The sequence below is a fragment of the Amyelois transitella genome, chromosome 6, assembly GCF_032362555.1.
Source record: "Amyelois transitella isolate CPQ chromosome 6, ilAmyTran1.1, whole genome shotgun sequence".
Taxonomy (NCBI): domain Eukaryota; kingdom Metazoa; phylum Arthropoda; class Insecta; order Lepidoptera; family Pyralidae; genus Amyelois; species Amyelois transitella.
This window is the reverse complement of record NC_083509.1, coordinates 9,349,870-9,362,044: the sequence shown is the minus strand read 5'-3', so window position 1 is coordinate 9,362,044 and position 12,175 is coordinate 9,349,870. Positions and strand designations below refer to the sequence as shown.

The 12,175-nt window shown below is 32.2% G+C and overlaps 1 protein-coding gene across 2 annotated transcripts in view; it reads left to right on the top strand.

Moving 5' to 3' along the window:
- The first annotated feature begins 3,298 nt into the window (after positions 1-3,298).
- The window catches only part of LOC106131324 (protein scalloped), a 64,700-nt gene continuing 55,823 nt past the window's right edge, over positions 3,299-12,175 (top strand). For both annotated transcript variants that reach the window (XM_013330395.2, XM_013330392.2), the window contains exon 1: positions 3,299-3,506. In XM_013330395.2, coding sequence (XP_013185849.2) covers positions 3,473-3,506 — 34 coding nt within the window. In that variant the 5' untranslated portion in view covers positions 3,299-3,472. The remainder of the gene's footprint in view (positions 3,507-12,175) is intronic.

Here is a 12,175-nt window from a genome sequence, read left to right as displayed (position 1 = left end):
ACAAAAATACTAAGTAGGTATATGGTATTTACAATGCACTAAAACATATCTTGAGTAAAGTTAAAACAATAATAAGCAGAGATCGGATATTCGGATGCATATTTACCTAAACTTGGGGTGTTGGGTTAGTATGGAACGTACTTCTGTACCTCAAAAATTCCGGGATTCGGCATTGATACACTTAATGTTCTAATTATGTATTCGAATGCAAATTTACCTAAAGTTGAGGTGTTGGCTTAGTATGAAACGCATTTTTGTAGCACAAAAATTCCGGGATATGATCATCCATCACTTATGTTTATAAAGGTGTTTATCATACCTAATATACGATTAGTTTCAATTTCTTGTTTAATAAAATTTCCGGGATTCAAAATAATTAAACTAAAAAAATAAATACCCGAAAGCAAGAAGCCGCCTCCATACCTACTTTCTAGCCGAAATATTAGTTAAGGTAAAATGCATCCGATTATCCGATCTCTAATAATAAGGCATGCTAAACTATAAGACAACTTACTATAGTGAAACAGATCATCGTACCGTCAACCAAAATTAAATTTAAAAACATAGCTACTTGCTTTAATTTTGTTTTCTGTTTTACTATTTGAGTCATATTTACTTTCAATTAAGTTTAAGTAAGTACCAATTTATATAAAGCATGCGATTTATGAGAAAACTTACTTCAGTTTTCACAAATAAAAAAACATTGTGCTTAAAATCCACTAAATACTTACTTAGATATTATTCACGTTATCTATAAATTCTGAATTACATACATACATATAATCACGTCTATATCCCTTGCGGGGTAGACAGAGCCAACAGTCTTGAAAATACTGATAGGCCACGATCAGCTGTTTATCTTACTGATAGATTTGAGATTCATACAAAATGACAAGTTGCAAGCCCGTCGCTTAAAAGAAGAATACCAAGTTTATAAGTTTATAATAAATTCTGCATTATATAAGTAACTTTATTTATAAAAAATACCTTTCTTCTTCCATGGTCAACATGTTCTACATAGATTTGCTTGTTATTAAAATGCTAACGAATATAGCTTTAAGTAACTAGGCACCTCAATATCTATAATGACAGTAATGCGTTATAGTAGCAACGCCATTTAATGAAGAAAATATTCTATACATATATATAACTATTTGATTTCTTGACATGTAAAAATCTAGGTGTAATAATTACACTTACTTTATGTCCACATTTTACCATAGCTACTTTCAGATAAAATAAGTATAACTTTACTTGTAGAGGCGTACTTTTTGTTTCTTTATAAAACGTTACCTTTTGTCTTTTAGCGTTAAGATCTATTTTGTTATCGTTATATAAATGTTGTAATTTTACAAAGAGTTATCGGGAACCTGAGTAATTTTTGTATTATAAAAAAATCCAGCGTAGCCTTTAAGTTAAGGCGCTTACAAATTGTAGATATGTACTTAGGTAGTACTTAGATAGGCATATAGATCAATTAATTAACTAAGGTATTATTATATTTAAACGATTATGTACGGTATAAAAAAGATAAATCATTTATTTAAGAAGTCTTATGTAACTTCTTAATTTAAAAAATTATAAAAATTCGTTGTAATTACTGACTAATTTTGTTAATTATAACACATTTTTTATTTTCTATTTGAAACTCTATTAAAAAAGAATTGCTTTACCTAAATTATTTATGACGCTATTACATTAAAGTTAAATTTAAAAAAAACAAACAATTACGTAGGTACAAAATACCTACGTCTACCAAAGTGCGATTGAAAAAATGGCGCAGATAAACTTTATCTGAACTTTCATGATGAAGTTGATTACGAGTATAATGAGCACTACAAAAATGAAACAGTAAGAAAAATTTAATTTTACGAACACTGTCTGCGAAAGTCACGAATTTAAGAAAAAAATTCATTCATTCACTCACTCAGAGTAAGATGGAGTAATGTGGTATGGTAAATAAGGAGGGCTTGTTTTTTTTATCGTAAACATTGACGTTGACATTGAACAAAATAAAATATTAAATACTTATCAATTTAAAAAAAAATATTTTGAAAAACTGTTAATTTTTTTTCCATGCATACTCTTCTAATAAAATATGTATATTGAATATTTGTTATTTTACCTTCCGCTGCTAATTAAATAGCACACAATGTATAATTTTGTTACTGCTTACTTGGATTATGGTCATGGGATGTATAATAAAGACTTAAATGATAAACACTGTTTTATTTTCCCCTATATAGTTAATTATCGACGCTTTCATAAACATTTTAAATATTTAATCATGAATAGAATGGAGAAATCTTATCACAACAAGTATATTTTATATATTAAATTAACTAACTTCGGAAGTTGTACAGGGTATTCAAAAATAAATATTACATATGAAAGAAACTAATTATGTATATAGTACACTGATACAAAAAATATGAGTACCTTCTTTATTTCGTTTAAACCAAGAAAGCGAAAACAAAATCTACTTGCCCTATATTCTATATTAATAAATAAATACACGAAGTGATTCATATTTTATACAACACCTGCCATCTGTTGAAATCACACGCAAAAAGGTTGATGCCTATTAATACTAGATGGCGCTACTCGAATCAGAATCAGAAAGTAAATGAACATCATCTATCTCTCTCTATTAAAGATGGCGGCGACCGGGAGCTTGCTTGGGTACGTACTAAATACAAATGTGTGCGTGTGTAGATACACAAAATTTCACGTTTGACCACTCTGGCTGCGCACACATGCATAGAAATCGGGTGAACGCGGGGTAAGGGGAGTAACTAACGTCCGTGAAGTTGTGTCAGCATATGCGCAAACGAGGTGCGCATTCGTCGCGTGCGTTGTCGGGATTCTTTGTGCCATTCTTCGCATACCAATAAGAGTATATTCTTAAATTTTACAAGTAAATTATCATTTAATCAAAATTCGCCCCTTCATTTCACCTTCGAACACCATTATAGGTAAGTGAAAAATACTTTACATGTGATTTTCATACAAGTAACTCGAAATTTTGGTGAATTTTATTCGGGAATGTCAACAATGCGATCGCGATCCTGCAATATTTTACATAGTTGTCGTGTTTGGCTCTCTGCGACTTCCGGTCGTACGGGTGTCGGCATTTCGCGATGTAAACATTATCTAGTTTTAGGATTTGGGCGCATTACGGTAAGCTGTCGGGAATGAAGTGTGCTCAAGGTGCTTTTGTGTTGTTAAATTCGCTTGAGTGTGCTTGCTGGATGGCGCAATTTTCGAAAGACGCGGTATGGTATCGTTCGCCCGCGATACACTTCAGTCGCGTTGGTGGCTGCATGCGATTTGACGTATTCTGCGTGCAGTGATGTCACTTGTCACCTTATTTTATGAAATGTCAAACGTTTTACATGTAATTCGCGTGTGAATTGTAAACATATTGACAGTGAAATAGATAATATCTATGCAGTGATAATAAACGAGTGACATGGACTGCTATTATTCCAAATTTTATCCAAGGCGTGAGTATTTATCTAGTTATAAAACTGCTCAAAATAAACACATTCTTCGAATACCTTTCAGATTTTTTGCATACTTCTGCGTTTTTTAAGTATATTTATATTATTAAATAAATATTGGTAATGTGAGTTAATTAAAAATACTTTTGCCTTTCTTAAAAGCATAAAATTTTAAATTTTATATTAAAATTTAAATAATTTTTTAAAAATTTGAATAAAATAAAATAAATCGTAAAATTCATTCAAAACTTCAATTGAATGATTTGCTCTGACTTGATTGACGACTATGTAAAAAAAAATATTTATAATTTTAATTGATGCGAAGGATGGTCATAGCAAATTAGCATGGCAATGCCGTCAGGGTATCAGGAATATTTGCACCAGATATTTAACAATTATAATAAAAATATGTAGATAATTATACATCAATAATGAAGAAAGCTTGTTATAATATTTTTGTTACATGTACTAATTTTAAAATGCTTTATTAAATTCTGTGTTATTAATTTTATACATAATTTCTCACATATGGACCCTTATACTTTCATATTCTCACGTATACTTTCTTGTTACTCTTGATATTTTTGCGAAGAACGGGGAACTATTAGTCGAATTTAAAAAATCATTCATCGTTCATTCATCCACTCAAATGGATTTATTTCATTTTTTAAATTTGTATTGTGTTTGCTTAGTATAAATAGGCTATTTGACAAAGTTCTAAAAACTATCTAAGGGTATATATTTGTTTATAAGGAGCCCTACAAAAATACTTTTCTGCCTTTATTACAGCTATTTTATTAAAAAATCGAAAAAGAAAATGAAATATTCAAATATGCCGCCAAAACGCGACTTTTAGCAATATGGCGGCCATGGCATGCAGTGACGTAAATTTCGTGTAAATATCATACAAAGCTTGTTGGTGTTTCGAAAAGTTTTGATTTTCTCTTGTTTTATTTAACTTGTGCCACGTCATATGTGTGAAAATTATTAAAATGAGTTCCTATAAATGTTGTGCAGTGCCTCAATGCACTAATACAACAATAAAATCTCCCACGAAACTGTTTTTTTCTATGCCGATGGATTTGAATATTCGCAAGAAGTGGTTTCAGATCATGATCTAAGATCAGTGGTTACCAAGATATACTTACATTGATGTTTTCACATTCCTCAGTTCGGCAGCATAGAAATCTGGATTGTCTTTGAAGAAGACAATCCAGATTTCTTCTTCCAACCATTATTGCGTCCACTTTTGGTAGGTTTCGACTGTCAGCTTTCGCGGAATTGGTTTCCATTATTAAATACCTATGTTATCTGAATAATCCTGAGCGATCAAACACTTATAAAATCTTGAAAAATAATAGCGAACACTAAGGAACGGTACGATCCACAGTCTGTTTATGGATAATTGACGTCATAATAGAAATAGCCAATCACGTTCGTTTTTAGTCACGTGACAGCTGCATATAAAAACCTAATTTTCTGAGACGGATTTTGTTTAAATAATACAATATTTTTATCTCGCGTTATTACAAATCGGTCCAAAAAAATAATATTAATACTGATGACATAAAAGAAATATATATTTTTAATACAGTCAAATAGCCTATTATAGGTATTAAAACTATTAAGAAACTATTTAATGAGAGGAGTAAAAACATTTACCATTTATAAATAAAAAGTAACTAACAGTATAATAACGTAAAAGAATAGGTGGGTACCTATCTTTAATCAGCCCCCTCTTAAATTATTAAAAGTATTGTCCTTTCTTCAGAAAAGTATTTATTTGTATGGTTCTTAATACAGCTTAAAGCTTTTACATTTGAAGTTGACGTTGAAGTTGAGCTTCTATTTTTATGTTCCGTTTAAATTAAATGCAGGGGGTAAAATAATTAAAAAAGAACACTAAACATTGTTACTCAACTCATTGTTAGTTTATTATTTAAATACTGTTTACATTATGATCAGCCTTTAAGATATAAATAACTTGCGGTAACGAGTATAGTTGGTAAATACCTACCTAAATATTATTTTCGAAATGAAAAACACCATCCTCCTTCATATTTCCTCTGTCTATATGTTTGTAAATTTTTAAGAAGATAACAGGAGTAGAAAGATTATATCAATATACAAACTAGTTTATGGATTAGGATTCAATTATTAATTTAATAAAAACGATACTTTTGTATATATAATAATATTATAGTATAATAATATTAATTACTTTCACATCAGGTTATATTTACTATCAAAACGCATCATGGAATAGAAGCCGCGACAAATGCAAAGCCTGCGTTAGTGACATGTTAGTTTTGGCTCGTACCGTGATTCGTTTTCTCGCCTTATACACAATCGAAGTGCGACTTAATATACAGATCTGTTGGATCTTCACTTACAGTATCTGTCGGACTCTCGAATGGGTGCCAAGAGTTATTTTGGTAAATATGGTTGATGTTTTTATTGCGCGCCGCGCCGCGACGGCAACTGAGCTGCGACAAGCAATAAGACGTGTAAAGTGCTGACGCTTCAGGCCCTCACGCGTCGCATCTAATGGCCGATTCAGAACAATTTATCACGTATTCTGTCTTAGGGAAATTGAATTTAGCTCCATTTGCTTCTTCGCAGAAGGTTATTAATCCACTTGATTAAACTCTTCCATTCTTTGCGAGTTTATTCGATAAATATTGGGTTTAGTCGGTACCATGTTAAAATACTTAGCATTTATCGACGAAACCATAACACAAATTCACAATAATACTAATAGGTAAATACTCAAAGTTGTACCATTATTATGAATCATTTTTTTCAATAAATTACTTTGTGCGTATAAATTATCCTCATTAGGTACAAATTTAAACAGCATGTGCCGTGTGGTTCCCGGCAGTGCCGTGTGGTTCCCGGCACTATTACAAAAAAGAATAGGACCACTCCATCTCTTTCCCATGGATGTCGTAAAAGGCGACTAAGGGATAGGCTTATAAACTTAGGATTCCTCTTTTAGGCGATGGGCTAGCAACCTGTCACTATTTGAATCTCGGTTCTATCATTAAGCCAAATAGCTGAACGTGGCCATTCAGTCTTTTCAAGACTGTTGGCTCTGTCTACCCCGCAAGGGATATAGACGTGATCATATGTATGTATGTATGTATGTTAAACAGCATGTATTACACTTAAATCAGAAATTGACTACTCGTATAAAATCAATTATGTAGATAAATTTATATTAATTTTATTTATTTCCATTTTCTTGTTACAATTTATTAAGAACAATAGGCACTTAAATAATGAAACGCCCAAAAAAGGAGAATAATTGCAAATTCTCTTCTCAAAATTAAAATGGTGATATAAATACGATTATTGTGATCATAGTGCCCATTCACTTAGACAAACTTGGGTCATTTGCAATTGCAATTGTACTACAAGAGCCATCGCCAAATTGATATGCAAAGGAATATGGACATGCTCTGGCATGTAGTGCATTTAAAAAAACAATTTAGTATCTATTATTTTGATAATTTGCGTACATTTTACTCGATATAGGTTAATTAAAAATCCCTTACTTCCCTTACTAACATTATAAATTCGAAAGTCTGTCTGTTCTGACTTGTCTGTCTGTTCCGCTGTCACAGCAAAACCGTTGGACCGATTTGCCGTACACAAAATCTTGCCTATCAAATATTGTAATAATTATTATTTCATTTAATAATTACTAATCATAAATTAGTTCAATACTAAAAATCACACCGAAGAAGATATTTGTAGTAGGCAAAAATATATCACAATGACCATAATATTATCCTGTTACATTAGCCGGCATTGAATGACGGCGCCTCCCGTGCGGTTACTACCTGCTCGTATTGACCTGAGGTTCTAATCCCTTAACAACCTTTCTAACCACGAATCAAACTCACCCATTCACCCTCTTGGGTGCCAACAGGTACTCTATCACAATGTTTGGATTTAACGAATGCTTCGATTCGTGGACAAAATTTTCTTTTGAATCATTTCATTTTAAAAATATGATCCTTTATACTATAACATTACTAGCTACCTTACCTGCGGCTCCTCCAACTCTGTTATAAAGTTTTGAATATGTGCTTAAAGGAAATTTTCAATTGACCAGAACTTCTTTTTCCTTAACCGATTTTGACGATATAAAATTTTGACAAAGGTCCTAATTATAAATGTAATTCACCTATGGAAACCATGTTTAATACTTTTCGAAGTTGTAATGTACCATACGGACAGACAAATATTTCATTTTCATCATCACACCCTATAAGCTTTTTGAAAAAACTGACACTCGATTTTGACTGTCGTATGTATGATTTAATTATCATTATTATGTTTTTATAATGAACTTCGAAACGGAGGATATGATGTCTGTGCTAAATGCTTGCATTTAAGTCTTTAGTCTAAAGAGATACAGCACTGATGTATCTGTTTCGATTGTACGATTTATTTTTGTTATAAAATAATTTTAATTCGGTATTTTAGGTTAATTTCGTTAATTATATCTACCAAATTGTATTATTACAACATAAAAATATTTTCATAAAATATGGGCTAAATGAAATAGTAATAAATTTAAATTATCCAAATTTTTTTTGATCTCTTAAAAATACCGATATACCTTTGTTTGTGGAAAACTTAACACTTAACTAAGTGGTGAGCTTAGATTTTTTCTTAAGTAGGTATTTCTTACATATTCAAAACGTTTTATCCACTTAAATCAGTTCGCGTTGACATTTTAAACACCTTGTAACACTCATAATGTTACGCTGATCAGAGGGCGGGGAAGAACGTGACTAAACCTTTCAACAGAGTTAGATAGTAAGGAAATATTTCTAACAAATCTTTTCATTGCTGAAATTCAAACCAATGAACGGATTGTTGTTACACCTGGGTTTAGACAATCGAGGTGGATGACTCGTTTCGCATGTCGCAATAATCCAGTTCTTACCAATGTCATCTTCCTTTGACATTTGCTGTGGGAATCACGATTTCGTTTAGGTAGGTAGTATAATAACTAGGTATGTCTAAGCCTTATCTCGCTTCGGAGTTTTACAAAAAATATTTCATTAATACAATCGCATTTTCGGAGTTAGGGCTACTTTGAACCGATTTGGTTATTTTTTACATCAAGAAAGATATGTAATTCAATCGCAAACTTAAACTTCACTTTTTTTCATCTCATCATTAAATGTATAAATAAAATTAAAAATTTTATTGTGGTAAATGACACAGTCAAAAAAATTTACGTCACTAACTGGAGATATGATTGCGACGAGTGTCCAGTAGCCTCGCTCTATTCTCGGACTACTATTTGTGGATTACTTACGTTTGAAACCCTCGGCTTTGTTTTATTGAATTGAACCGTAACGTTGACTTCATAAAGCTTAAATTCATTTACAACAACAGCCACTATCCGACTTTCTTTCGTGGTAAGAGTTTCGGAGCGAAAGGACCCACTCCTTGCCTCATGTTTATCTTAATTTCGCTCGGCAAAGAAGTGACAAATGAGGATTATGGCTGTGGGAAATTTGTTTCTGTCGTGATTTCAAACCGTAATGTTAAAAAATCATATTAATTAAAGAATATTAATCTGCCAAATCACATTATCGAGACGCTCTGACGTTAAGGAAAATTTTGGCAATGCTATACCTATTGGCCTTCTCAGCAATACGAACACCATATCGATTTAGAACCAGAAAAACTTGTTGCTCCTTACAAAATATAGTTAGATGAGATGGAATCAAAATGTATGTATATATATTGTAAACATTTCCTATGAAGGACGATATATAATTTGGCCTAAGATTTTTATGCCGGCTTATCTCTTACTAATGCCTTACTAATATTATAATCTGTCTGTCTTTCTGTTCCGCTTTTACAGCAAAACGGCTGGACCGATTCGAATGAACTTAAATACCCGCGTTCTAACATACCTAGGACTTTTTTCAAAAATCAACCCCTAATATACTAAAATGGAGGTTAAAAGTTTGTAAGATACATAATTATTTATAATATTTCTACTTATCAATAGGTTTTGTACGAGAGAATCTTTTGCAGCGTACCTATAAATATTGTAAAAATTCAAAGCTGCAAAAACGGAAGTGAACTCAACAACTGTTCATGAAATAACAGTATATTGGAGGTATTTATTTCGATCAAGTGATTCAAGAGTTGATACAGAAAGCCCTTTGACTTGTTACACTATCGACAGTAGCCGGCTCTGCACCAGCCGTCCGCGCTCTTGGCAATTTAATTAAAACTGCTATTTGTACGTTTTATTTCGCAATTGGTCCAGTATTCGCTTTGATTGTCTGATGGTCTGTGGGGTTATACCTATGTACTATATTACCTTTTCGGCACAACTTCCTGTTTATTTCCGAACTACTCTGACTAACGCTCAAATAAAAAAGTTACGGGAATTTCTCAATTTGAATTAAACAAATCCAATGGAAACAACATAAAGCCTTTTTAGAGTTTTAAGGTTATGTTAACGTAAATAGCATTTAATTTTGTGAACTTAGACACTAATGAAACATTTAAAAACAATCCGATTAAACCGTAGCAGAAGATATAGTTACTAGCAAAATTTATTGAAGATTTTTTTTGCTTAGTAAACCTTGTGATCTTTTCTCATCTTATCACAAAAGAAAAAAAATATATTACCTTCTAAACACTTATCCATAATGGAGAGAAACTTATGTAAATTCGAGCAGCCAACTTTGAAAGAGATTCGCTGCGTACATGACAAACTTTACTAAAGGTGACCACACAATTTCGCAACATCTACTTAAAATAAGTAAACCCGTGATGTAATTAACAAAATACTTTATATCAATGTTGATAAGGATACTGGGTAAACAAACTAAGATTTGCAAGTGTATGAAAAAAAAAAGTCTAATTAAACTTATGTACAAGCAAACTAGCGGTATATTTTTATAATAATCTTTTATGGCTACAAACTCCAAAATCTTATTATGTATGCAAATAATATTTATATATGTATATTATTTGCGAACTTTACTTCTATTTTGTATAAAAAAATGTGAGGAGTAAAAAGCTTTCAATAAGTATTTACAAAACGGGGAATGAAGTGATACTGCTGTAAAAGTTAAGTTTAATAAAAAGTGGCCGTTTGCAAATAACTCCGACTTTAATGGAAACATTGGCAGATGTCGGGAACAATTAGGGAGTTTTTGTGTTGCTTCATTAGCAGCCCGCCCGCTAAGCTGAGTCCCACTTGATAACACTGTTCGGGAAAAATCTTCGGCGAGCCACTTTGCTTTTTAATTTGACGATTTATCAACATGAGGGAATAAAAACATCGTGTTGTTATTTGGAATTATGGGCACTGCTCCTTTTTAATCTTTCTCTTTATTTAATACAGATGCAAAATTAAGTAAAAATATGTTTTATAAACTTACAACCCCGTCAAATAAAATACTTCATAAAAATAAAAACTTTTTTCATAGTTTTACAATGTTGTCGCCAATAAACCCCTTAAATAAATCTTCTTTTGTGGTCGATATCACATTAAACGATAATGTGACACTTTACACTAGACCTAAGAGTCCTGGCGGTAAAGGTCGGAATGAGCCACGTTTATTAGACAACATAATTTGAATCCGGTGGTAAATTGCAAAGGACAGGGGTGGGTTTATATTGATTTTCACGTGCCACCGCCCGTAACGTGTCCTGTCGCCGCCGGCCCGTTTGACGGGCTACGCATTGTGTAATTTGGACAAAATTAACTAAGGTATCGTTCGATATCTTATGGAGAACATATATGATCTATGCAGACATGTTGAACAATAAACGAAAATTTTTTGACCTGATGATTTGTCTGTAGATTGTTTTATTTAAATTTAACATATATTTGTATTTTTGTATATGTATTTAAAAAGCGAGAACTAGATTCGCGGCGAACTACTAGTATATTAAACAGCCCTTTTATCATGCATAATTAAATAATTTAATGAATGCTCATTCAACTGTATGCATAAACACACAAGTATTCACAGCTTGTGTCATACAAATCAATAAATACTCGAACTTTATGATTTACAACGCATAAAAGATCTGATGTTTAGCCTGGTCTGAAGATTGATGTCACGCCGCTCCTGGTCGCTACACCGCCGAACCACTGCGGCTGTGCACGATAAATTAGTCTCAACTCGTATTAAACAGCGGTATAATAAAACAACCCATCATTCTGCTTCTTTCCTTCTTTAACAACCATTCCGTGCAAGGGAAAGAGATGAAAGTAGTGGCGTTAACGAAGGACCACTTTTTTGTTATTCCACTGCATTGGACCGTTAGCTACAACTTTGTTCCTTTAATGACAGTTTAAGTTTTTCCAAGGATAGTGATTCTTACATCTATTCACATTGATCGTTTGATTGTTTCGTATACATATAGGTACATCATTGGTTGGATTTAATTAGAGGCAAACCAAGATATTCTGAAATTTCATCTCATTAAACCACCTTGGAAATAAATACTTCTTTCCCATTTAGGTTAAACATTATAATGTGGCTAACAAGTATGTAAGTGAAGCGATCTGACCAGATTACTTGGTCGACCATGGCGTATCTGCAATCGGTAAATGGTTACTTTAAGTCTCGATATGCGAGGTATTCCCATGGAATGCCACCATCGGTATC